This window comes from Xiphophorus couchianus, chromosome 6, assembly GCF_001444195.1.
Source record: "Xiphophorus couchianus chromosome 6, X_couchianus-1.0, whole genome shotgun sequence".
NCBI classification, from domain to species: Eukaryota; Metazoa; Chordata; class Actinopteri; order Cyprinodontiformes; family Poeciliidae; genus Xiphophorus; species Xiphophorus couchianus.
In genome coordinates, this window is record NC_040233.1 from 6,564,645 (window position 1) to 6,592,236 (window position 27,592).

Below are 27,592 nucleotides of genomic sequence, written 5' to 3' on the forward strand. Positions count from 1 at the left end.
CCTGGGGGAGACGGGAGATGTTTTTGGTCAAGCCAGAGATTGTCAAATTCACCAGAAACGACCATTTCTGTACAATGACCTACTTCCTGTCCGCCACTTGTTTCTTTAAAGCTACCAGGCAGATCAAATCAAACTTTTAGATAATAGTTTGTCGACTGTAAATCTACATGTCAGGGTAAATTTTCGTATTGGTTGTGTTGTAAAATGTTGCTTCGTTGAGATCAAAACCTTTGCGATAAAAGCGCACGCTTTCGTGCTCGGGTGAATCTGGTGACATCACAAAAGGCATCATTTTCCGCCCTTTTTTTCTTTGTTTGCAGGTTTTAAATTAAGTTCCTTTTTCAAACACATTTACTTGTACTTTATGAATCTGTTTCAGCTGTGATTGACACACTTTAATTCTGGATCACGATGGATCCCCACCTACTCCGGCTTCAGTATTTGCAGATTTTTCTGTGGAGTGTTGCTCTAAATTTACAACAACAAAAAAAAAAAAGCTTATTTGCAGACTCTCCCATTGTGGATATCTAAAATATTTGAAAGAAAATGCATTTTGGGAAGCTGAAATAGGAGTTATCCTACCTAACATCTGCTTGCATTTGGAAAGCAGCCAATCCCAGAGCACCATTCGTTTTTCTTTGATGCTGATTGGCGATTTCTTCGTTTCTCAGTAATATATTTGGGGGAAAATAATCACGTCTTACGTAGAGTAAAGACGTGAGGTATAAGCAGGACGTGCCGCAGGCTCACCAAGCATATCCTAACTTCATCATAGGGTTCTTGGCCTTCTTCCTGGGGATATACTCCGGACACTCCGGCTCTTCCTGCCCGAGTCTGTCTGCAACCTTGTCGGCCACATCGGAGCTCCGTGTCGGCTCGGTCCTGGAGCTGGACAGCCCGGCGGTGGGGGAGACATGAAGCCGCAAACGGTGGCACACTATCGGGGTCAGACGACCGAGGAGCCACCGGCAGGAACCTCCGTGAAAAGCTGGAAGACGAATCCAGTTTTTAACTTTATCACGGTTTCTCCAGCAAACAATATTATGTTTACAGCAGGTACAGGAATTAAATCAGCTAAAAACAATACAAACAAGCTACGTAACTAATACAAGATAAATTATGTTACCCTGGTAACATCTAGTCCTAATACAAGAAAAGTATATTGTCTGTCCTGAATGTACCCCAGTGAAGGGTGAAAAGGTTTTACCTGTCAGAGATGCCCTGAGTGCCGTCAGACTGGAGGCAGACATGTTTGTTAAATAACAAAAAGGAGAAAAAAACCACGCATGCGCTTTTCTATCCAAACTTGGACTTACCCCACCTGGTGGAGAGTTTCCTAAATTACAACCTTCATGGAGGAAAACCTTTTAAGAAATTCCATTCAAAAGTGAGAGGGATTCATTTTATGGGTTTATCATACACAAAATGATACTTTTAAGTAGTTACTGCAGTTGTGTTTGATAATTGCGACTTACAGCTTATTCCTCAGTGTAAGACAAAAGGGAAAGAATTGTTTTTGTTGTTTTTTTTTTAAGGAAAAACACAATTTTTAAGTTTGCAAAGCCAAAAATTTGCTAGAATAAAAAAATCTGAAATTCTCCAGAAAAAAACGAATAAATTTAAGTGTGAAAAGTTGAAAATTTGCTAGAAAAAACTCAGGGTGCAAAATAAAGTAAAATAGGATTAAGCTAAAAAGAATCAAATTAAAATAAAACACATTAAAATGGGATAAAAAGTACACATGTATAAATATAGAGATAAAATAAAGTTTCAATCATCCAACTCTAACGCCTGGATAAAGTATCGTTGAAATAGTACTGCACTATTTTCAACAAACATTTTTTGTCAATTTCTTTTTAATTTTCCATTTTCATATTTTCAAGAAGTCGATACTTTGCTCGACAAAACTCAAATTTTAGTAGAATTTTTTTTTTTAAATTAATTTCTAAATTTCTCAAAACTTAAAAGTTTTTCTATAAAAAGCACTTTTGGACACAAAATGTTTGAGAAGTCAAAAATTCTAAATCAGAGGTCAAAAAATTTGCTTGAAATATCGGAGGAATTTGTTAAAAAAAAAAAAAATTCTAAGTTTCTCAAAACTTTAAAAAATGTTGTCCAAAAAGAGAAAGAAAAAAAGTCACAGTAGAAAATTCTAAATTTCAAGCATCCAAAGTGACCAAATATACTTTTGGGTCATTCTCCAAAAAAATGGACATGGAACTTCTAAGGTTATGAATGTCGACACTCTCCAGAAGAGAGACGAGCCTCAAAAAGTGACTGTTTAAAGTGGCTGTATCTACATATATTGCTAGAAAACTGAGTGGAAGGAAAACGTGGATGAAAAAAAAAAAAAAGATGCAAAATGGATTAAGAAGATTTGCTAAGGGCCACAACATGCAAACGGATCTACATATGCGATTGCATTCCAACTTATTAAGAAGCAAGATTTCTACTAAACTAGAATCACTGCTTATAAAAACAAACAAACCAAAAAAAAAAATTAAAAATCAGACACTTTATTTAGAGAGCACCAGAAGGTAAGTACAAGAAAGTCAAGTTTTTGTTTCAACAGAAGATACAATCAGACAGTAGAACAACTAACAGTCAACTTTACAGGCAGAACATTTCAATCAAAGCGTGGTGAGGAGATTATCAGTCATTTAGTGTGCTTCATTAAAAAAGAAAAAGACGTCTACAGTATTACAAAAAAACAAACAACTGGACAATGTCAACAAACACATGTTTCAACTTCAAACAGCAACATGTGAATGCATACTAGCTATGTTTTTCTAGGACATGCTACTGTATAAATAGAAAAAAATCACAGACGTTTTTTTTTCTAATAGGTGAACTAATAGAGATATTGGCAAATTCAGACAAACATCCACTTTATTGTAGCCGTTTCCTTATTCTGGGAAGATCAATAGTCCAGTTACTGTCTTTCCTATTTTGAAGAGCGGAATGGGTCAAACTAATGATCCTTTTCAAGTTAGTAGTCAATCTGAAAATGTTAAGTCTTTACAAAAATGATTCTGTTGCAATTAGAATGCCAATAGGTGCAGTACAAACTTTGCTTCAAAAATCTCAGAAATTTATTTGAAAAAGAATTTTTGACAAACAAATTTTTAGAAGTCAAACAATTGCTCTAATTTTTTTCCAGTAGAAAAAAATGTTTTTTCTAGAAAAGAATCTTTTGTAATTGGATTTTTTTTTTTTAGAAAATCTTTTGTCAAAGAAATTTTTTGAGTCTTTTAGGAAAAATAATGGTGAAAAAAAAAAAAAGACATTTTGTAGAAGTCTTTGTTAAATTTTTTTTCTAATGTGTGAGATTATGCTACTGCAATAGAAGCAATATATTGTATGACTCTTTTTTTTTTGACGTGTGGTGTTGTAAGTCGTTTAGTCCGATATCGCTGCATGTCTCATCAGACCTTTCTTAAGATGTGAAACGTCACTTTAGTTTGAAAACAGGAAAAAGGAGACTTTGTCTCTTCAGACCAGACCGGCGACTTTGCGGTTTATTTTACAGCAGTTCTGCTACGTTTCTCTACCAGTTTGTCTGTAGAGCAGGAAAACAAAGAAGCCCCAGAAACATCGTAAAGCTGGCAGCTCTCAAACACTGACAATGTTTTTTTTAATTATTATTATTCATTTTATTTTTTACTCTGTTAGAGACTACAAAAATAACTGAGCTCTAGACCTGGACGGACATGTTGAGCTGCCGTCTCACGCCGCCTTTCAGGTGGGAACTAAACACAAAAATAAAACAATATTTTACACACACACATGAAACACACGTATCTATGTGTGTGTGTTTCATGTGCCTAAATGCGTTTTTCCCCCAATCGTATTTCCCACTTTCAACATGCCTGCATGTGTGTTAATATGTGTGTGTGTGTGTGTGTGTTTCTTCAGGTTCTCCGTTGGGGTATGTTTCCCACGTATGTGTTCTCTATACACAGCACTGCGTAGTGGTTGGAGCAGGAGCGGGGGTGTTGTCCCAGCAGACGACCCGTCTGCAGCAGCGCCGCCTGGCCCGTCACCGCCACGTCGCCCGTCCGCCACGCCTCGCAGTAGTTGGCGGTCAGGCGGGTGCCCACCTTGCTGGAGCCGTGCCACACCAGCTTCTCCGGCCTGCAGGGGGTCAGAAGGGCGAGGAGCGGCGACGCAGCAGCGTCAGAACTGTTTCTTTCTGAAATGCTCTCCCTCTTAAGTTTTCATCAGCTGGACTGCTAACAACATTTGAACGGATTATATTCACTGTGGAATTTTTAAAAAAATCTATATTTCAGTGAGGAAACTAAAAATAATTCACCTTTAGCTCAAAGAAAAAAAAAATCACCCTATTCTCTTGTTATTAGTTATTAAGTTGCCTATTTTGTTTTTTAATTGATTACATACTTGCTGTATTTTCTTATTTACTAAGTCAGTTATTTACTTGCCCAACTTATTTATTTGTTTACTTATGTATTCACCTGCCCTACATACAGTATCTGTTCAGTTACTTACTTACCCGTCTAAACTATCCTACCAATTTATTTACCAAGTTTGTTGCCTATTTCTTTACTTATGTTACCTACATTTTTTAATCTTCTCAATTCCTTACTCATTTATTTCCATATCTATTTACTCACTAACTTGCCTTTTACCCTTCTACTTATAAACTGGCATAATGACTATACTAGCAGTGCATCAAAAATCGGCAATCAAATGCCGATTGCCGATTTTTAAAAAGACCGACTTGCCGATTCCGATTTTGGGCAATACCAATTTATTTTAGTCTGAAATGTTGCTAAATATAGCAAGAAAGTTGCTGACTTGGTAACAGTGGGGGGACTATTGTTAACTGCAAATGTGCAGACATGACCTGGTGGGTCGAACCTTTCACACGGGAAAGGAGAAGAGGACAGTGGGTGATTTTTAGATCTTTAGTGAGGTAGATAAGATTGGTGGATAAGATCGGCTTCACATGTATTGACCGATCGTCAATCACAAAATGAAAGAAATCGGGGATAAATAACTTCAACCAAATAAAATGTTTTAACACTGCTCCAAAGATAAAGGCTGTTAAATGGGTTTTTAACCCCCAACAGAGAGAACTTTATGCAAAGGTCTCTACAAATCTTGAACTACTTCCCAGTTTGCTATGTTTAAGCAGATTGGGAAGATCGACAGACAGATTGACTGGCCGATAAATCGGCACACCCTTAGACCATACTATGTTTTTCATGCAATTTTCAACAACTTTAGCTTTGGAAAAACTTCATTTCTTCTCACCATTGTTCTCCAGTTCAATAATCTGGAGTTAAAAAGTGTTGGTAATAAAAATGACCAGTCTGGATAGTTGATATCTTTAGTCGTCCACATATACTACCTCACATTTTCTCTGCCTCTGGTTTTCCATCAGCAGTATCTCCCTGGTTGCTAATGCTAACATCCACTCACCATGCTGGCTCAGTCATTATGTTGCGTCCATCGAAAGAATAAATGGGTGTCAACGGGTTGAACATGCCCGCATTCTCAGAGAATATGGAGGTCCAAGTGCTGAACAATATTTCCCCCTGAGAGAAGTGGGGAAAAAATACATTTGAAAATACAATGAATTTAAAGCAGCCATTTAAAAAATATATTGTACAAGAAATCAAAAAAATGAAAAAAAAAAAAAAAAAAAAAACTGGACTAAGAAGAGCATTTCCTCACCCTCAGATTAACCACCGGCAGGTTGTTGCGGTCAGCCTTCCGTACTATGGTCGCCAAGTCCTGGAGGTGTGATGACAGGAAGGCCCTGTAGGTGGCGGTAAGCCCCACGGAGCGCGCCTGCTGGTAGCACAGGAAGTCTGCCCCGCGGATGCCGCGCATGTCGCCTTTGAGCGGCGCATTCAGCGCCACTAGATGGAGCTGAATTCAGACAAGGAGGCAAAGAGGAGGAGAGGTAAGCGGTAGAAAGAGGCGAAGACGACTCAGCGCGACATTTGTTCCACTCACTCCAGGTACGGACTCAATGGTCTGTGGCAAGATATTGTAGCTGGGCTGGAATCCCCTGCTGCCCTCCTGCAGTTCCTGATCAACAGAGACAACAAAAACAGTTGGTTTACGCAGCGTGACGTCACACGTGCAAGGTCCCGCCCCCATCTCCCTGCTGGAGGGCAAAAAGTTACAAACTAAAAAAAAAGTCGACCCACACACAACTCCTGTCATTTTATCAGTAGAGCAGGTGTTTAAATCCACCACAGCTGTGTTAGGTGAGCTAATAGCAGCGGTAGCTGAACCACCACTACAGTCACTTATTATTAATGGCAAAGTAAACATCAGGCCTAAAAACATAACACTGTAATGGACGTAATGTTTTTTTAGTGTTGAATCAATTGCTATGGCAACAAGTCTGCGTGTAGTGTAGCCGAGACACAGAGCAAGAAAAAAAGTGCTTTTGAAGTATTTTTAACGGTTCTATGGTGCCATTTGTGCCTTTCCTGTGACTCACTGAACTAAATTAATAATATCTACATCTCCAGATTTAATTTAGTTAAAGAAATTGTTCTACCACAGCAGCGCGGCTATGGACAGCATGTAAAAGAATAGTCTTTTTGCCCTCCAGCGTTGTGCGCATGTGCAAAATGTCCAGATAAAAACAAATGACACACACTGGGTCCACAGAGAGGGGTTGTATATGCGTGTGTTGGTATGAACCTGGCTGTGAACTCTTTGTGGTCGGCTCCGATCTCCCGCTCTGCTCAGAGCCTGAGACGCTTCTGATGAGGAAGCTCCATTTTGAATCAGCTCTCCGAGCTAAAAGATAAAAAAAAAAAAATGTGAGGATGGATGTTTAGCATGTTTTGAGAAAAGTGTTTCGTGTCATCACAAACAGACAGAAGCCATTAGCAGCCACTTTCATTGTGAAATTATGGAAGAATTATTGAACTGATTTAGCAAAATCACAAATGCACATCGAGTCTCACAAGAAGACGAAAAAATAAATAGAATAAAGAACGGAGGATAAATGACTGAAGCCACAACCTTAAAAAATAATGTATTTCACAAGACCAACACCAATTAGTGGATGACTGGGGAGGGAATAAAAACACAGGGTATTTATAAGTTTTTCAGAATTAAAATGTTTCACATTTGACTTTTGATGCGACTAATGGATAAAATCCAACAGCGGCATTTTTCCAGCTGTAACTCTCAGATGCCAGCTAATGCCAAGCGTACAGATAAGACGGCAGTGGAAGGTATATCTGCGGTACAAACCTGGATTTTGCGCCACCCGTTGCGTGCCCTGATGTACAGCTCCCCCCCTCTCTCGGACACGTACGCCAGCGTTCCCTCGGCGGCTCTCTGGTCTCTGGTCTCTCTGCTGAGAGCCTTGACAGTCTTGAAGGTCGTCACCTGACCACACACCGTCACAATGTCACTGCCAGCCCTTTCCAGCGCTTCCCGGCGCTTTGGATTAGCCATCTTACCGGGTTAGCGTAGCCTGGAGATCCTGGTGGACCGGGAGGACCGGGAGGACCAGGGACACTGACGTCTGAAGAGAAGATATGCAGCATGATCACAGATGTACTCCTCAGTTCCTCCTAAATCTCTTTGTGTCAAACACTTACCAGATCCATATTCGGGGGCCGGTCCGGGGGGCCCGGCAGGACCAGGCGGGCCTCGGGGCCCAGGTTGTCCGAGCCCGGGAGCTCCGGGTGGACCAGGAGTACCAGCCGGACCTGGGGGACCTACAACGGACTCCCCCTTTGGACCCTGAAGGCACAAACACAAAGATAGATGGATTAGGTTAAGAAAGCTGTGTGGGTTTTTTTTTGTCAAAGCTATCTTACATTTACTTAATTATAACGATTTAATGGGTTTTTGATAGGGATGCACGATACATCGGCACCAACATCGGTATCGGACGATATTAAGCATTTTTTAACACATCGGTATCGGCCCGATAAATATAGCTGGGCCAATATGAACAACCAATATTTATTTCCATCTTGTTGCTGTCTGTTTTTTTGTCGCTTTCTTTTCTCAAAGGTGTCAGAATTGTTGAGAAATGCATAGAATATCAGTAAATATTGGTTATCAAAACAAAACAGCAACATTAATATTGGAATATCGATATCGGCCCAAATTTTGCATCTCCAGTATTTGATAAGCAGCAGCTTCGATGTACACCCTGCTCAGGTTCAACGTCATTTTTCAAATGGTGCAAATGTTTTGAAATTTGGTGTTAAGAATAGAATGAAATATTTCTCCATACAGTTTGACCATCGGAACGCTTCGCGAGTTCTGGCGACTGGCGTAAGCGGGGAGCAAAACCAAAGTTTGATCTATTTTCTGATTCGAGCTGAACCCACCACAAGTCCGGATTTCCCTGGAAGTCCTGGAGGACCGGGCTGGCCCGCGTCGCCCTTTTCTCCCTTTTCACCTTTGACCCCCAGATCGCCTTTAGCTCCCTGAGCGACAGAAAACAGTCGAACAAAACAAAACTAAAACAACGTTTTAACGAGATCTCATCTCAAGTAAACACTCAAATCAAACATGGGATGTTCTAATTAGTTTTTACTGCAATAAAAGGTGAATTTATTTGAAAGTGTTTTGTTTACACATCCTCACTGGGTGGATGCGATCGTAACAGTGGACTGTGATGTATGCTTAGCACATGCAGCTAACAGGCTCGCTGTTTGTCTTCCACATTCTGATCACTTGATGCTGCTAAACTTCGTCTAAAGCAAATCTCAACTCGTTTCCTCGCGTCCTTTGCGTGTTGCTCTGAACAGGAACATCAAAAACGTGACAACAACAATTTCTCCCCCACTGTTTTGTCTGATCATCTCTGTTGGAGATGTGCGAGACAGGCGTTCACTCACCTCTGCCGCGTCAGGTAACGGGGGTGCTGGCGGGAACGCGGCCGTAACGCGGTGTGCCGTGAATAACAAAGAAAGCAACAAGTTGAAGGGATGCAGGTTCAAAAGCTGCTGCTGCTGATGCTGCAGGAAAGAGACGAGTCTTACCGGGCGTTCCCGGCTCACCAGGCGTCCCTTCATCGCCTTTGGCTCCTTTTAGTCCCACAGAGTCTCTCTTCGTCACCGACTCCTAGACACACACGCACACATACAGAGACACATTAATAACTGGATTGCTCAGGTTGTATGCATGTGTTAAACATGCTGCTGGACATTAAACAGAGTAAAAAGGGTGTCGATGACGTTGCTGCCAGCCCTGCGAAAAAACTGATTCAATCCAAGAGACACATGCTCAGTTATTGAGGTTAACGCACGGGGAGGATAAAGCGCGAAGGTTTTACAGCGCAGCGTGAATTAAAAACGGTTTGGAGTTAGATCTGCTCTGGGGTTTTCCTCAGAGAATATGAGCTACCAGACTTTAATTTCAGAAATGTAACCCTGGTTTTACGTTACTTTATTAAGGGGACACAACTTCCTACAGCACTTGGTTATCACAAAGAATCCCTTTCCGAGATCCTAAACGGTAAAAAAAAAAAAAAAAAAACAGACACCAGGAAGAAACCTTACTTATCTACCCAACAGTAAGTAGATCAGAGATGGAGCTCCATCGCTTTTACAACAACCAAAAAGATTATTACATGCCATGCAGTTTCATTCTTTCAGCGACTGATCAAAAACGTGACGATGAACCAACTCTGATTTACATAAACAAAAGATATGTTCCTTCCCTTCATTTCTCATCCATGAGCTTTTGAGAAGGGAAAGAGCAGATGAGCTAACTAGTGATCAGCATGCCCCCTGAAACACCTCGCATTAACATTTGTCTTTAATGACTGGACCTGGCTCAACCATCTACAGATATGCAGGGATTGATCTCTCTGGTTACGTTTTGGACTAAAAAAAAACAATGTTTTCATATTGCAGGAAAATCTGTGCAAGACAAATGTTAAAGCCTGATGCAATCACACCACGTCCACATTCATGTGGCTTTATCAGACGCTGTTAGGAGAACAGGAAGGGAAGGTAACAAGGAGGGAAGGAGGCACCAGAGAGGTTTCATGCTTTATTAAAAAAACAAACAAAAACCCACACACCACCAGAACCACCAGATTGGTCCCATTTCCAACAGGAAGGAACCATTCATTCAACCATTTTTTATTGAAATCTTACACTAAAAAGAAAGAAAAATCTCATTTTATTTAAGTATAGAAAAAGAAGGCCAAAAAAATAAGTCCACATCTTATTTTGGGGTAATTGTGAAATCTCAATTATTTGCATGTAACTGTGGGAACTTTTAACGTCACACTTTGCCTTTTTCACGAGTCGATCAGAACATCAGGGACATTTATTTATCATCCTATTTCCCTAAACTAGACATTGTTGTAAAAAAAAGTATTTGGCTCGTCACCAAAAAAAGTTAGTTTTTCTCACTGTGTGAAGTTAAATCAGTGATCTTTGAAGGAACGGAGGGTCTTCATGCATTAACACCCTGTTTTATCTGATGCTGTGCAGCTCAATCAGATTTAGGCCAGGACTTTGACCAGAAACGGCAGGATTGTCGTCCAGTTGTAGAACCCAAGTGCTCTCAAAGTTTATATCAATCCAACACGCGGAAGACGGTAAAGGAGGTAACGGGTTCTATGAATCCCGGATGACCGCCAGAGATTCTCTGTCACTCAGAATCCTTGCATTTCGCGAGAAGATTCTGTAGGAACAGAGCCTCGGCTGACGTCGTGCTACATGGCCTCTGATTGATCATCCGATATCTCACAGGTGTGACTGTTGATATTATTGCTCAAACGGCGCATGCCTGAAGGGAACATTCAGTGCTTTCAGCACCGCCCTCTGGTGGTCAGTAGGGAGGAAATAGAACTCCAAACTAACTACAACCAAGCCACATAAAGAATGTTTCAGTTCTTTTACACACACCAGGGCCGTCAGTAACTTGTTTTTTGGTATAAAGCTACAATACTGTAATACTTACTGTGCTTCGTAACGCAAGAAGAGCCAGATAGAATAAAAAAATAAAACATTAAGCAACATGTTCCTTTAATTATAAAACTTTCACATAAGCCATGATCACTTGCATACTTACTCCATTTAGACCGAGAATTCTTCCTGGTGGACCAGGAGGACCCGGAGGACCGGGAGGACCCTAAAAAAAAAGAAAAAGAAAAGAAATATTGTTTCTGCATTTGTTTTAAAGTAAGTCGCTCCTTAAATCTTTGAATTGTTCTGAGTTTACGTTAACCATATATTATTATTAATCTCTGTAATCTCTGCTTGAGGGTTCCTCCTTACCGGCAGGCTGACAGATTCTCCTCGGTCGCCTTTTCTCCCCACCATACCGGGTCGCCCCTACAACAAGAGACAGCAGCGTTTACCTGTTGGCTCAAAAAATAAATGTAGGAGCAGATTGTAGTTTTCACAGTGCCGCGTTTATTCACTTCCTGTCCGCGCTGTGCGGTCAGCAGGTATGAGATCATATAAAACTACTCACTGGGCGTCCAGGGAAACCATACTCTCCTTTTTGACCAGGATATCCCATCGGTCCCTGAAATGAAAGGCAGTCTGTTAGACAACGTTAGTGTCAGGATTGTCAACTTCTTCTTAAATTTAAATTTTAGGACTTTTTTATTTTAACACCAGTAAACTTTAAAAATATTAAACTTATTATAAACTCACCACAGGTCCTATGGCTCCTGGGAAGCCCCGGTCGCCCTGGGAGATCACAAAGCAGCACAATAAAACATAAAATTACAGAATAAAAGCAAAAAAACACAATGATATATATATATATATAATTATATATATATATAATTAGCATTTATATACATGTATATACCTTGTAACATGGCACAGATGAGACATTTTTTTCCAAAAGTAATTTCTATTTTAATGTTTATAAACGTTTCATCACAATCTGGTATCCATCATAACTTGCGTTGCTTTTCTTGTCAGTTTGACTCATTTTCTTTCTTGAATATTTACATTTCTACTTTAAATGTATTTCGATCAGCTGCTTAGAATCACCAACATTCAATGAAGCGTTGTCATTTTATTCAATTCTAACAACAGAAGTGACAGCAATTCTGATAGAAATGCATGCTTCATCTCGATGTCTTAAACAGAACATAAACAAGTTGCTTAAGTTGTTGTTTTAACATACCTTTGGGCCCTTTGGCCCCTGAGGGCCCCTCGGTCCAGACAAAGTAGATCCATCTGCAGCAATTGTCACGCCAGGTTCGCCCTTTTCTCCCTGTAAAGACAAATAAAAAGCAAAAGAACAATAAAAATAATGCAAAAATCACAATATTTTCAAAAATATTTACGACTGATACACAAAGAAATTGTTATATTTTATGCATGATTGGTGTTGCTCAGCAGACACCCAGCTGGAATCTCAAATATCCTGCAAACAAAGAGCTATGACGTTGCACTGACAACAACAATCTTCAGTGTGGATTGCTGAGGGAAGGAGGCTGAATCATGGCGATTCTCACAATCAGTAAGATGCTTAAAAAGGAAGTGAGAGAAAACACAAATATTTTCCAGAACTTGTCAGGATCTGTCAGCTGTTCATTTAGGCTGTAAAATCTTGTTGCTAACCTTCTCTCCTGTAGCTCCCTCAATACCTTGAGGGCCTCTGTCTCCCTTTGGTCCTCTAGGGCCCTGGGAAAGGGAAGAAAATCAGTAAATTGTACAATCTAAAAATCACAAAGGTCTTGACAGAAATAGCAAGAATGAAACAAATATATAAACATCCAGGGAATTAGCTAAAAACATTTCTATGCCGCAATGACTTTTGAAAAGAGTTCATGTAGTCCCGAGGACATTGGGACGGAGTTATTGACCGTCTTGAGTTTGAAGGTTCAGGAAGGACGACCATAAAACTGGAAGTTCAGCCATTTTGAAAATTCTACTGCATGTAAACTAAAGGAAATCTACGAAGTAAATCCTTGTCAAATTAAGCAGCTGGTTTACTGAAAAAGAAAGATTTACTGATGTAGCAAACAGACTTTCATACAGTCACTGAGCCATAGAGTCGGTTGGGCCAACAGGCTCAGCATACAGTGGAGTAGCAAAAGGTAACTTACTGGAAATCCGGCTTGTCCCGGCAAACCTTCAGGACCCTGGAGCAAGTCAAACACACACAAATACACTCATGTCCGTACTGGAAAGGCAGCGAGTCTCGGTCATTTATCTATTCTGACAAAGCCATAGCATTAAACTAAACACCAATGGCAGCAGTTTGGTTACACTTTTACAGTTCTGAAAAAAATAATGGCTTATTTCCGTTGCTTATAGCTGCTGCAAAAACATGGAGTAATTTTTTTTAATGTTGCAAAATCCATCTCGGTATTTATATTTAAAAATATATCAAATTGCATAACCGTCATCACTTTTTACATGTGTAGCCAGAGAGCACGCACCCTGGGCCCCGGGGGTCCTCTGAACTCTGTGAAGTTTAACATCCCATCTGTAGCGTTCTGGAGCAGCTGCAGGCAGAACACATGGTTCAAAACACAAAGCATCTTTTAATGACGTCACCAACAATATGATAAATGTATTACAGCAAAAGAAGTACATTTAATTTTATTTTTTTCAAATTTGTGCTTTAGACTGACTGCATTCAAACACAAAATGTCGTCAGAAGAATTTAATCTGAACTTTGGCCCTTGTAAGTTTGTCATAATTATTTAGTTTTAAGCTTGGATTTTAAGTGATATTTCATTTAAATAAAAAGTGTTGAGACGCTTGTCAAGGACACACACTCACAAGCTTTTACACACCTGGCATGTTTCACTTTCACACAAAGGCCTTTGTAGAAATGGAAACTTAAGCTGACGTAACACATCAGGCGACCAATAGATATAGATATAGTCTTAGATATAAGGGATGGATCGTCCGTTTTTGATCAGATGCTGTATAATTCTGGTTATATTCACTTCACAACAAATTAGCCTGTGAGGGTAAGCGTCTCTCTTTTCTAGCGCTAAAAAAGAATAAAAAAAGTAAACTCTGATTATTCTGTGTTGGCTGATTTCCTGTTCGTGTGCTCACACGCTTTGGGTCCGTCGAGTTTAAATCACAACAATTGGTAGCAGAGGATGGTTTCGTGTTGAGACGCGAGCAGAGATTGGACGGGCCGTTTAAGGCAACAGCCTGCCGGGACAGTACACGGGCGTTGGGCCCCAATAAACAGGTGAGGAAGCTTTTTCCTTAAACATACACCCTTGTACTGTTTCTTTGGGCTGTCTAAATTCCATATATCAGCCGGTGTTCATATTGAGTTGTCTGATTTGTCAGTCGTGTTCGTACTGCTTTCCGTTGGTTGGTCTAAGTCTTTTATTATTTATAGGAGCAATATAAAAAACAAACAAAAAAAAAAGTTTGGGTCGATTGGCATGCAGTGAGAACTGGCCGTCTCCCCCTTGCGTCGGATGCGGCGAAGGTTCAGGCTGGGTTTTGTCGGTTTTGTCCCCGAGGAGTACTGCCCTCAATAAATAACGCGCCGGCCAATCTGGGTCAGCTCGAGAAACGCTAAAAGCGGTGAAAGCTGGCCACCATAGGACAACGTAGATATTGGGTTAAGGTTGATCGCGATCTGCTCCTCAGATGAAGTATAAGTATAAAGTATAAGTAAAAAAGTGTTACTAAAATAGGAGCTCTGAAGAGCGTGGATCCATTTCCGTGTTTTGTGTAAAGTTGTCTCTTTTATGTCAGCTGTGTCTCTGTCAGCTGTGTGTGTCCGACTCTGCCGCCGAGCAGACGTTTTTGTCCATGCCTCGCTTTTCTGTTTGTTGTAAATGTGCTTTGAAACCATGGTTGGGGTCTGGGAACTGTAATTTGGGGAAAGGTTTTTAACTTTATCTGCTGTGTTGGTTTTCTCGCCGCCGTGCGAGCAGAAAGAAAAAAAAAAGGGAGACAGAGGCTCGCCGCAGTGCGAGGCAGTAAAAAAAGGCAGAGAAGAGGAGAGGTGATCTCTGGGTCTGAACATGGCGGAGGAGGTCGACAGGGAGAAATATGATTCAAAGTGGGGCATAGGGCCTTGGATTACCCTTGGTGAACAAATAGACGGATTAATAACTTATCTGGCAGAGCATGACGAATTTCAGAATAAGGAGGAAGAGGGTAAACTGCAAAAAAAGATTAAATGTCTGGTGGGGAAGAAAGGTGGCGACTTGTTAAACAGACAGCCATTGGGAAAATACTTGCTGCAAGGGATAACTGATTCAAAAATAATATTGATAGACGCCATGGTGAAACAGGAAGAGGCAGGAGTTTTCACTAAAATAGGCTGCAGAAAAAATAGGCAGAACGCAGAGATAGAACTCAGGAAGAGTGAAAAACTCTTGGTCTCGTGGCAGGGGCTCTCTCATGCATTTGAACACAGAAATCAAGAAATTGCCACCAGCTCTGAACACGCAAACATACACACACAGAATTCACTTCCTCCACCAGATACTGGAGACGAAGCTCGACCTGCCCAGGGGATATATCCAGTAATTAATATCACAGATGGAACTTTGCCAGTCGAGGGGGGGACAGCTCCCTCACAAAACACTTCAGGGGTCCTCAGTGGGGATGGAACCCCGACTTGGACCGTATTAGATCAAACCCCAAACCAACCTCGAGCGTGCGCGCCGGATCCCATGGTTTGGTCACAGCTAAGCGACACCTTCAGCCAGTCTGCTCAGAGGTTGCAGGACTTATGTGATAAGGCCGAACAGATGGAAAAGGGCGAGAGACGGTCTAAACCAGCCAGAAACGTTAAAGTCACGCTGGATGCGAGTGGAACATGGGTGTCAGAGGACTTGAGAGACAGAAGTGATGAAATGACACAGGTGTATCACGTAGCCTGTCCTCCAGGGAGCATGGGCGGTCTAGGCCTTGCGGACGTGGAAGCAAACACAGGGGGTGAACATAGCCGGCCTGGGGGCTACACAGGAGCTTATCCTCGTTTAAAAAACAGTGTTGGTGGTCAGAAATATGTTCAGTTTCCCTTGGGTGACAGAGATGCAATAGTAGATAAACTTCCCAGTATCACCGCTGGAGGGAGCCTTTGGCTGGCAGAGTTAGACTTGTTAACATCAGGCATGACTTTCGTTATGGGTGATTTTAGAGCAATAATGAGCAGATCTATGTCCGGAATGGTCATGAAAGAGGTGGAGAACACAGCCGGGACACAAAATGTAAATAATTCAACTGCAGTACACCAATTCATCACACCCTTGGCTCGAGCAATAAAACAGCAGTTTCCTCTAGCCACCATCGCTCCTATTACTAAATTTGAGTGGGATTGTAACATGGATCCCAAAGAGTATATAAATAAAGCTGCAGAAACCTGGCTCAAACAAACTACAGTTAATCCCAAAGGCCAACACACAAACTTAACTGAAATGTTTCGAGAAGCAGTTTTAAAAGGCGTCCCTGAACAGGTTGTGCAGTCTATAAAAAACAATCCAGATCTTGCAGGGTGTGAACATGTGAGATGGGAGAGACACCTGCTTCATCACCTATTAAAGGCGCAGGATGAGTTTAAAAAAAAAACTGTCTGACACAAAGGATTTAGAAATTCAGCTGTTGAAACTCCAACTGCAGGAAGCAAAACAAAAACTAAGTAAAAAAAAGGATAAGCATGAACATGTGATGGTTGCAGTAACAGGACCCCCCTCACAAGTTTCACCTACACAAAGTGGGGTTCCTAATTACTGGCAAAACACTAATCAAAATGGGGGAGCACCTGCTCCTCTTTACCCTTTTGTATATTCTCCAAACAGGTACGGAGCGTCCTATCGTGGAGTGGGGCTGCGTGTTGGGGGTCGTGGGAGGAGGGGTATGGAGCGGGGGCGCGGCGGAAGGGGCGGAGGGCCCAGAGCCTGTGACATATGTTACATCTGCAGTCATCCTGGACATTGGGCTCAGCACTGTTGGAATATACCAGCTCCTGTTTCCCCTCACGGACAGCCAGGTATGATTCCCCACAATCCCTCTGTGCTTCCCGCAGCAAATGAACCCGGACAGTACTTTCAGTGGGACACTGAGCCCACACAGAGTAACTACTGACACACCCCTGAGGACCCCAGAGACAGCGTGGGCACTGCAGACCCCATGCTGTCAGCAACAGTGGAAGGGAAACACACAGACTTCCTCGTTGACACCGGTGCCACACATTCTACATTGAACTCTGCCCCTCCTTTTTGTCTGACATCACGAACTGTATCTTTAACAGGGTTCTCAGGGACTGAACAGAGTCTGCCATTCACTACGCCTCTGACCTTCAAATTGGGTAATCAGCAAATGAAACACTCTTTTGTGAGTTCGCCCACGACTCCCGTGTGTCTGCTGGGGCGAGACCTGCTGATAAAGATGGGAGCCACAGTTATGTGTTCTGCTGATGGACTAATTGTTGCCTTTCCTGATGGCAACTCCCTTCATTGTGGAAACTTTCACACAGCTGGAGAGTTTCTCATGCAGCCAGTGGTGTCTGAGTATGCTGACATCTACTGGGGCCTTTTAACGAACTTACCCTCCAGCAGCCTCATGTCATCGTTCATGGCTTGGAAGCCCTGGATCCTGGCCCTACGCCCCTATGTGTCTCCGCCCGACCCTCCTCACGTCACCCTGTTCTACGACAGAGATGAGTCCGAATGGTACCAGGAAGCTTTCCTGTCTTCCGCAGAGGAAGCGACCTGGGAGGTAAAAATTTCAGATATTTTTGTGTGGCTGCTGCTGTCTGTCTTACAGAACAGCAATTAGAGTGGTATCGAATGTCTGATGAAGCTGTGCCTCACATCTCTCTCTGTTTGCACCCTGAGCATCAAGTCAAGGAACTGGGCGGAATGGTTAAACGATCACTGGCAGCCACAGATTGGATTGTCACAGCAGCGCCAGGTTTGTGTTTCTCCCCCTCTCTTGACACATATAAAATCAGTTTTTCAGGGTCTGAAACAGTAGAGCTCCATCATGAACGACTGTCTAGACATCACGGTAGTGAAAAATCTGACCACCCTTTAGCAGAACAAATGATAACATCTATGCCCACTTCTCTCTGGGCAGAATCGCCTACGGAAGTTGGGCTGGTTTCCTGTGCTCCTATTTCATTTCAGGTGGACTCTGAGAGACCTCTCTGGATTCCTCAGTATCCGCACAAACCCGCAGCTGAACAGGGCATCGCAGAAACAATAACAGGGCTAATTCAGGCAGGCGTGCTGGAACCCTCGCAGTCTGATTGGAACACTCCCATTTTACCTGTGGAGAAAAAAGGTACTGGTAAATACAGAATGGTCCATGATCTTCGGGCAGTGAATGCAGTTCTCAAGACAAAAACTGCCGGTTCCGAACCCATATGTGTCTACTGCTGCATTAACACCCACTCAGCAGTGGTACACCTGTATTGATTTGGCAAATGCATTTTTCTGTCTCCCTCTGGCTGAAAGCTGCAGGGACTACTTTTCGTTCACTCACAAGGGTCAGCGCTGGCGCTACACCAGGCTACCACAGGGCTTCGCCCTGTCCCCAGGGCTGTTTAATCAGGTTTTGAAAGATGTTTTACAGGACTGCCCACTTCCGCCACAAACGACCCTCATTCAATATGTGGATGACCTTTTGCTTGCTGCACCCACCGCGGAAATCTGCGTTAAAGCCACCTCCCTGGTTTTGCAGCACCTGTACCAAACAGGTTTTAAGGTCAGTAAAAACAAATTGCAGATTGCACGAAAACAGGTTTCGTTTCTGGGAAGAATAATTTCAGCAGGAACAACTGGCATGTCCTCATCTCACAAACAATCCATTTTGCAACATCCAAAACCCGCCAGAGTTAAAGACATGCTCTCCTTTCTGGGTCTAACGGGCTACAGCAGGGGCTACATTCCGTCTTACACGGATCTGACTCAGCCGCTTCGAGCCTTGGTTAACGAGCAAGGCATGAGAAATCTGAATAATCTCCTCATTTGGCACACTAAGGCCGAACAAGCTTTTACCTGTCTCAAACAGCACATGGCGTCGGCTGCAGAGCTCTCCATCCCTGACTACACTTTGCCGTTCTTTCTGGATGTTTCTGTGACAAAACTGGCTGTAAACAGAGTTTTGTTCCAGAAAAAAGGGGGAGAGAGAAGAGTACTGATGTACTTATCTGTAATGATGGACAACATGGAAAAAAGGCATCACCCTTGCACGCAACATGCAGCTGGGATACCCAAACTGATACAAAATACTGCACACATAGTCAGGGGACATGCACTACAGGTGTTAACTACACACAGTGTGGTGGCATATGTAAACTCACAGAGTTTCACCATGACAGCATTGAGGCAACAAAGACTCTCCAAAGTCCTGGAAGCTCCAAACATTTCATTCACACACGAAGGCGTAAACATGGCAGACTGTTTTGCAGAAGGAGAACCACATGTGTGTGCGGAGCTGGTGGCAAGGACGGAGAAGGTAAGACCAGACCTTCAAGCAACTCCTCTGCTGGGACCAGAGGTGAGACAGTTCTTTACAGATGCTTGTTGTTTCAGACACAAAACACAAGGGTTAAGAGCAGGCTATGCAGTAGTTGAAAGCACAGAAGTAGCATTTCTCACCAGACAAGCAGAAAGACTACAAGGGCCAGCATCTGCACAGAGGGCAGAAATAAAAGCAGTGGTCGTAGCGTTAAAGCTTGCCCAAGGCTTACAGGTCAACGTGTACACAGATTCGGCCTACATTGCAGGAACAGTGCATTTGGAACTTTGCCAATGGATGAGAGGCGGGTTTCTGACCACGAGCGGACAACCCATAAAACATGAGCGTGAGGCAAAGGAGCTTGCTGAAGCATTGCTGCTGCCAGAAAGAGTGGCAGTCATCAAATGTAAAGGACATGATTTATCAGATACACTGGTTGCCAAAGGCAACCAGGCAGCCGACAGAGCAGCAAAAATGGCTGCAGGTTACACAGATTTGGTCATGGTGTGTTCGTCAGAGGAGGAATTACATGACAAACTGACACTGGAAGAGGTGGTAAGATGCCAAAAGGGGGCGTCGCCGGAAGAGAAAAACATGTGGAAGCACTGAGGCGCCACTGAAACAAATGAATGCTGGAGGGGCCCGGACGGCAGGCTAATTCTGCCCCCCGGGAAAAAACAAGAGCTGCTCCAAGAAGCTCACGGAGTTGGGCATGTTGGGACTAAACAAATGATGCACAATCTCAAAGAATGGTGGCACCCCCACATGCTTCGCATGATCAAACATTTTGTGCAAAACTGTGAAGTGTGTGAACAATTTAATCCTAAGAAAACTTTGAGTCCACATCAGGGGCAGTTCCCTCCACTGACAGGTCCAGGGAAAGAGATTGTGTTGGTTTTTACGGACATGGTGAACACAGTGCAAGGCAAAAGATACATGCTGGTTTGTGTTGATGCTTACACAGGGTGGCCGGAAGCCTGGCCAGCAGCAAATGAAGACAGCAAGACAGTAATAAAATGTCTAATCAATCATTACATCCCCAGGCACGGTTTCCCCGAGAAAATCAGGTCAGACAATGGAACACACTTCAGAAACAAGGACCTTCAAACAGTGGAGGCTCACCTCGGTTTGAAACATAGGTTTGGAACGGTGTACCACGCAAAATCTCAAGGAAAAGTTGAACGAATGAATCAGAATTTGAAAACAAAATTGGCTAAAATTTGTGCACAAACAAAATTAAATTGGGTTGATGCATTACCTCTGGCTTTGATGTCCATCAGGTGTTCGATAAACGCCAGGACAGGACTGACACCGTTCGAGCTCACCACCGGACAGAGTTTTCCAGGACTGACACCACCACCCGGGGAACCAGGTGACCTACGACCTTTAACAAGGAAAGACTATTTTTCTCATTTACAGACTCTAAAGAAAGAATGGTGTAAGATCCAAGGACCAGTGACGTGCGGTGAGGTTCATAGCTGGTGAGGCACTGACGTCATCAGAATCAGATTTGCAAATAGATGCATAGATTGACAGCAGTTTACAGGTTATGTTTCACTTCTGCATCCTTACACATACAAACTGTAGCTCACAAAACACACATTTCCTTAAAAAACAAAACAAAATAAATGTACTGTCTTACCTGCTTCGATTGAAAGTCCACTTGAGAAAACTTTTTTAGTGTTGTAATGTAGTCATCCATGTCGAAAGTCGGGATAAGCGAGAGGAAAAAAAATCACTATCTCTATTATAATCTATCGCTGCACTTGACTTGCTTCCCGAATCGTTTAGCCTAGCTCGCTGTCACTTACTCGGCAGTTGAGGAGTGAACAAGACGAACGTCTGGGATCTTGAGCGCCCCCTGCCATGAGGCAAGAGAACTGCCTGCCTCACCTCGAACCTGTTCTCTGCCGTTTATAATCGCTCATTACACGAAACACGTTACACAAACACAGTTGGTGAAAAAAGCACTGTACATTATATATATAAGCTAAATTATTGGAAATAAGTTCACATATTAAATTTGTTTAAACCATTTTATTGACGCCGTACAGCAACATGCTCTCTCCGCTTAGCAGCCAGCGCAGAGCCAGGGGTTGCGCAATCCAAGGTGAGGCAGAGCTCGCTGCTGCCTCACCGGCATCGCTTCCAAGCATTTGAATGGGAAAATAAGAAAATTCAGCGATTTTGAACAAATAAAAATCGAAATTGGTGAAGCTACATGAAAAATAAATATTTTTTAGTACAAACCACCGGATGAATATAACAATTTAAATTACTTTATGATTATATATTTTCTTTCTTTCCATGATGGCTGGTGAGGCACTGCCTCACCTGCCTCCCCTGACCGCACGTCACTGCCAAGGACAACAAACAGACAGAGCGACTCCCACAGAGCCCACCGCCCAGTGGGTGTGGTTGAAAGTCATCTAAAGGAAGTGGACAGAACCAAGGTTCACTGGCCCATATCAAGTGGTGGAGCGGACATCTCACGCAGTGAAACTCAAAACGAAAGGTGACACCTGGTACCATTGGTCACAGTGTGCGGCTGCCCCAGAACCGGGACCGGGAACGGTAACACGCACTTAACATGCCTCCACCCAATCGCATTTCTATTCGCTGGGTGCTCCAGACACATCCTTGGCACAAGACAGCAGTATTGAGCACCATCGCACTAGTGATGACCTTCATGATCTTCGGATTAGAGCACATAAGAGCACGTGGGATAAATAACACACAGACAACCTTACCATCACACCATATAGTGCCTAGGGACATTCCTTCGCAACATGCAACCGATGGCAGCAGACGCACTTCAGATGGTCAACAACCTGTACTCACCTTAAACTACTACAAGGGCTCAGACACCTCATTTAGATTCGACCTGTGTGACATCATTGACTGTGGGGGTAATCCAGTGGGATGGAAGAACTGGGAGGTGTATTTGTGTATGGACTTCAAAATTAACGATTGCTACGCAGCTTGTGAGGGCGGGTGGTGTCCCTACTGCTCACTTTGTCCTTACTGGGATACAGTCACTCATTACACAGGGATGTGGAAACCAACTCACTCCCATTTGCCCAGCAGTCAGGTAAGCAAGATGTCATTTACCAGGCTCAGTTCACCCACAGAGAATCCACTCCTTTTATCACTACATGGCGTGCAGAGTTCGCTGCATGATGGCAACGCTAGCACAATGCACATTGTGCTAGGAGTTGAGGCCAGCGGAGGAGACCCTCTAAAGGTAATTCAAATTAACCTCCTGACACCACTAAACAACAAATCTGAAGATGAGACTTTCTCTGAACAAGGTAATGATAACAATTCAGGCTTTCTAGACAAAGAAACTGGGGGTGTGCTTACTTTTGACTCTTCTAAATTGACCCCTGCTGATGTGATAATGTTAACAACAGGTTACACTGGAACTAATTTGTGGTTAGACTGGCTGACTGCAACAGTGCGACAATATCGAATGTCTAATTGTGTGGCCTGCGCAGCTGGACGACCTCGAATGTATACGGAGCCCGCGCCGTTGATTCTATCTGACATTTGGGGTTTTAACTGCATGCTCAATATGACTAAATTTAAACAGCCCTCCGGATGTGACACCTTAACAACTTTATTTCCTTTAATTAACAGCAGGACCCGCATGGTGCCCGCCATTCCAGTTAAAGATCATTATGTCTGTTTCAATTTCACAGCAGGTAATCGGAGTGTGGGCCGGATTTCTGAAAGTTGGTGTAACATCACACTCCCAGGACACTTAATAGGCACATGGGCGAGAGATGGGATATTTTATCTATGCGGGGGAAATAAACTAATTGGGAGAAGAGAGACAGGTATGACAGGTGTCTGTGCTATGGTGAGACTGAGGGCGCACGTCATAATGGTGGGAGAACAGCAACCCCTGAATAACAGGGTAAAGCGCAGCACATTTGATTTTACCACTAACTCACCCACTTATATCGACAGCATACGGGTTCCGCAGGGGGTTCCAGATCAATATAAATTAGTGGACCAGGTTGCACCAGGTTTTGAGAGCATTTTCCTACGGATAACACCCAATAAAAATGTCAACAGAATAAATTATATCCATTACAACTTCCTGAGGTTAACTAATTTCACTAGAGATGCAATTGAAGGTCTGTCTGAACAATTAGCCCCCACCTCATTAATCACTCTTCAGAATAGAATGGCAGTAGATATGTTACTAGCAGAAAAAGGGGGGTCTGTGCTATTTTTGGGGATCTCTGTTGTGTCTTTGTGCCTAATCACACGGCACCTGATGGGACAGTGACCAAGGCGCTGGAAGGACTTAAGGCCCTGAGTAAAACCATGCATGAGCAGTCCGGTGTTTCCAACCCTCTGGATAAGTTGTTCGCAGACCTCTTTGGAAAGTACAAGGACATCGTCATCTCTTTGCTCGTCTCTGCGGCAACTTTCCTGGCATTCCTGATCACCTGCGGTTGCTGCTGTGTGCCTTGTCTAAGATCCTTAGCTGTACGGTGTATAGCTTCAACCATAGAGAAGGGGAGCGAGAGTGATGTGAAGCCCCCTGCCTATCAGATGGTTTCCCGTGAACGTAGAACAACCGTGAACCTGCAACTTTCCAGAGTTTAAGTAAATGAAGTCCAATCCTTTCTGGGTGTGCCAGGATGAAAATGAGGCATCTAGACACACGTAGAAACTGGTTCGACATTGCTAGGTCTTGCACTGAAGACACTGTTCTGATTAGACTTTGTGGATCACATTACAACCCAATCCTGCTGACATTTTACTATTTTACCAGTATAATTACATTGTCTGAATTTTTGCCTGTTACATTGATTTGCATATTTTGAAAGTACTCCTTTTATAACCATTAACTTCTTCAGTACTGATTTCACATTTCATGAATTAAATCCACCTTCTTTCATCTTTCAAAAAAAATGGGGTCTTAACATTTCTTTGTTTACGTTTTGATTTTTAAGTATTGTCGAACATTCAGTTATTTTAAAGTTAATTGTCTTAAGTTTTGGTTTGATATATCTAACAGGTTATCTAACCCTTTATTCATTTTGCATTTTGTAACCATTATTAAGTTTATGTTTTACTGGCATTTATAGCACTAACTTCACAATTTTACTCAATTTGCATTTTATTGTTTTTTGACACCTTACTAATCAGTTTTAGCAAAAAAAAAGGGGAAATATATATATATTTTTCTAACATTTCATTACCGCTCATTAACATTCACATATTATTTTGACATTGCACTGTTAACATTTAATTTTTTTTTCTTGAATGTTCTTTTTAGCCTGTAAGAGGGACATTGTGGTTTCGATCCACCGCCTCGGAGGCGTGGGGTGCCCTATCACGTTTTACCCCCAATGAATGGAAATAACATAACGTTGAAAGTAAGGTCAAGATCAGTAATGAGCCTCGGGGGATGTTTCCGGATGGGGGCAGTGTTCCTCAGGTTGTGTGGTCTCTTTGAGACCAGAAGGGGGAGTTGTTGAGACGCTTATCAAGGACACGCACTCATAAGCTTTTACACACCTGGCATGTTTCACTTTCACACAAAGGCCTTTGTAGAAATGGAAACTTAAGCTGACGTAACACATCAGGCGACCAATAGGCGTGTCTTAGATATAGGGAATGGATCGTCCGTTTTTGATCAGATGCTGTATAATTTCGGTTATATTCACTTCACAACAAATTAGCCTGTGAGGGTAAGCGTCTCTCTTTTCTAGCGCTAAAAAAGAATAAAAAAGTAAACTCTGATTATTCTGTGTTGGCTGATTTCCTGTTCGTGTGCTCACACGCTTTGGGTTTGTCGAGTTTAAATCACAACAGAAGACTGGGTGTGTGTTTGTGTGATCGCCTACTTCCTGTAGGTTTGCAACAGGTCCTGGAGGTCCGGGAGGCCCGGGCGGTCCTGTGATACTGAGCCCGTCAGCACCTGGCTCGCCCTGCGAACGCAAAATGGTTATTTCCAACAGCATTTTATATATTTATCAGACTGAAGAATTTGACTTGTGCTGCATGAAGCATTTATAATTGTATCCAATCTTCCTACCTTTGGTCCTGGGCTGCCCTTTTCTCCTTTGGACCCCTGTTTGAAAGAAGAAATAAGTATTTTATTCTACTTAACATCAACTAGAATGTTTTGGCAGCAACCACAGTCCAACTAATCCAACTAATCGCAAGACTTTGTACTAACAGATCAGTACAGATTAGCTGGAGCCCCTGGTAAGGACGTGTAAAACACCATAAAGTTTGAACCTATATTTCACTTTGGGTTTGTTCAGAGAGAAAATCAAAGAAATTCTTACAAAATCCCCTCTTGGATTCCCTTCCTGTCAACAAGCACTTTGTAAAACTTCCTTAATCTGACAGGAAGGCAGGTTTTCTAATTCTGTAAAGTTTCACAAGATTGGGACACAGAAGGAATGATCACCTGAGTGAGGCAGCCCCCCCCCACCTCCTTGAAATCTAACGAGATTAGTCTCAAATGTTTGTGCTAACTTTGTATTAGTTTGTGCGGCTGTCATTTTAAAGATATTAAGAAATATTTCCAGAGGTCATGAAAGGTCAACAAGCCCCCAAACTCGCTTCAAATCAGGCAAAATTGGTGTCAGTCAACTTGGCTACGTTTGTGCTGGTTCGTGCAGCAAAACATTTTTTGTTTGTGCCAGTATCATTTTTAATGATAATAATAAACATGTTTCCAGAGAAGTTTGATTTTGAATCTACTACTTCTGCATTGATGAGTCCATATGTTTTGAATATCCTCTGTAAAACTGGCTGATGAAACATTTTCAGTTCATTTTTCAGTTCCCACCATACGTTCATTATAAAAAAAACATTCATAAAACCAATTAGTTGAACAAGGACCTCAGAGCATTGGGAAGGGAAACAGACCCACACCATATTTAGGTCATTTTCACATATTCTTTATATTTTTCAGCCCAAATCCAACTGGAACCTCTGTTACTGAAAACCTCAATATTGGTCTCATTTCACAGAAACATCGGATCCCAATTCTGATGCCTTCGTTAGATCACGTCTAATAGTTGTCATGGAGACCTGAAGACTCCAAGATGCTGCCTATTACTGTGGTTATCTAACAAAGTGTTTCAACATTTTTATTTTTAACCTCACTTCCCATTGCGCTACCTGCGCATGGTGACTAGTATGAGTCACGTCATTTTTCTGCCCGAAGCAAATAAAAGTTTGAGGGTAACTAAACATAAGTTCCTAGAAAGTATGATCAACTCAAAAACATTAAGTAGAAAAGTAAAAAAAATAAAAAATTGTTTCAGTTGATTTTTTTAAGGGCATTTAATAGTTTTCTCAGTGTGAGACTTTGCTCCAGCAACAAAAGACATTTATTTACATTTACTTTTACGTGTCTTTTACAGGGCTGTCCAATATTAAAACATTGCTTTTACGGCCGATAACTAGTATTTTATGTATATTTTCCACTAGTTCGACAGCAGACATCGCTTCTCTGCTTCAGTAGAACGACCCAGAATCCTGCGTTGCATCAATATCATGTTCACATGCCAACCCAAAACACATACCAAAAACAGCAACAACATGGAAACAAATATCAAACGTTATGCCCAGTTTTACTCGTCATACCAACGCAATGTTAATGCGGATATACTGTGCACGCCTACATCACCGTGTTATTGTTGATGCTTACTCTAGGACCTGGCAGTCCTGCAAAGCCCTGAAGGCCGTCTGGTCCTCGTTTCCCTGGTTCCCCCTGAAATGACAGAAGTTATAGAGTGCAACATCAAGTGAATGTTATGTATTTACATATTTGCCTGATGCAGCAAAAATAATACGCATATCTTTTGTAGACAATGTTCCGGTTTAGTTTGATGAGCTGCCATTTGTTGGTAAGTGGAAGTGATGCGGCTTTAAAGGGATTTTCTTCAGCTTGGAAGCAGTTTGGCACACCAATTATTATGGCAAGGAATTCACTTAATGTAATTTCTGAAACCTATTGAACAGGGATGGATGAGACGCTGATAGACAGCAAATTGTTTACAAAAGAAATGTGATCCATTCAGGTTTAGAATGGCCCCACCTTGACGGAAAGCCCAGGAACACCGGGAGCGCCGTCCTCACCCTGAAGGCACCACAAGAACACTGTCACTAATGAAGCAAATCATTTCCCCAGCCACAAACTGTACTTT

General features: G+C 42.3%; 1 protein-coding gene across 4 annotated transcripts in view; it reads right to left on the reverse strand.

Moving 5' to 3' along the window:
• Positions 1 to 2,497: 2,497 nt before the first annotated feature.
• The window catches only part of col15a1b (collagen, type XV, alpha 1b), a 90,931-nt gene continuing 65,836 nt past the window's right edge, over positions 2,498 to 27,592 (reverse strand). For 3 of the 4 annotated variants that reach the window (XM_028019468.1, XM_028019466.1, XM_028019465.1), the window contains 23 exons: positions 27,484 to 27,525; positions 27,094 to 27,156; positions 25,462 to 25,497; positions 25,271 to 25,354; positions 13,388 to 13,453; positions 13,052 to 13,087; positions 12,564 to 12,626; positions 12,124 to 12,213; positions 11,640 to 11,675; positions 11,455 to 11,508; positions 11,256 to 11,312; positions 11,050 to 11,109; positions 9,003 to 9,084; positions 8,859 to 8,884; positions 8,346 to 8,444; positions 7,602 to 7,746; positions 7,461 to 7,525; positions 7,249 to 7,386; positions 6,688 to 6,786; positions 5,986 to 6,060; positions 5,701 to 5,898; positions 5,446 to 5,561; positions 2,498 to 4,134 (listed from right to left, as the gene is read on the reverse strand). In XM_028019468.1, the coding sequence (XP_027875269.1) occupies positions 3,912 to 4,134; positions 5,446 to 5,561; positions 5,701 to 5,898; positions 5,986 to 6,060; positions 6,688 to 6,786; positions 7,249 to 7,386; positions 7,461 to 7,525; positions 7,602 to 7,746; positions 8,346 to 8,444; positions 8,859 to 8,884; positions 9,003 to 9,084; positions 11,050 to 11,109; positions 11,256 to 11,312; positions 11,455 to 11,508; positions 11,640 to 11,675; positions 12,124 to 12,213; positions 12,564 to 12,626; positions 13,052 to 13,087; positions 13,388 to 13,453; positions 25,271 to 25,354; positions 25,462 to 25,497; positions 27,094 to 27,156; positions 27,484 to 27,525 (1,953 nt within the window). In that variant the 3' untranslated portion in view covers positions 2,498 to 3,911. The remainder of the gene's footprint in view (positions 4,135 to 5,445; positions 5,562 to 5,700; positions 5,899 to 5,985; positions 6,061 to 6,687; positions 6,787 to 7,248; positions 7,387 to 7,460; positions 7,526 to 7,601; positions 7,747 to 8,345; positions 8,445 to 8,858; positions 8,885 to 9,002; positions 9,085 to 11,049; positions 11,110 to 11,255; positions 11,313 to 11,454; positions 11,509 to 11,639; positions 11,676 to 12,123; positions 12,214 to 12,563; positions 12,627 to 13,051; positions 13,088 to 13,387; positions 13,454 to 25,270; positions 25,355 to 25,461; positions 25,498 to 27,093; positions 27,157 to 27,483; positions 27,526 to 27,592) is intronic. The other variant, XM_028019467.1, reaches the window with a different exon arrangement.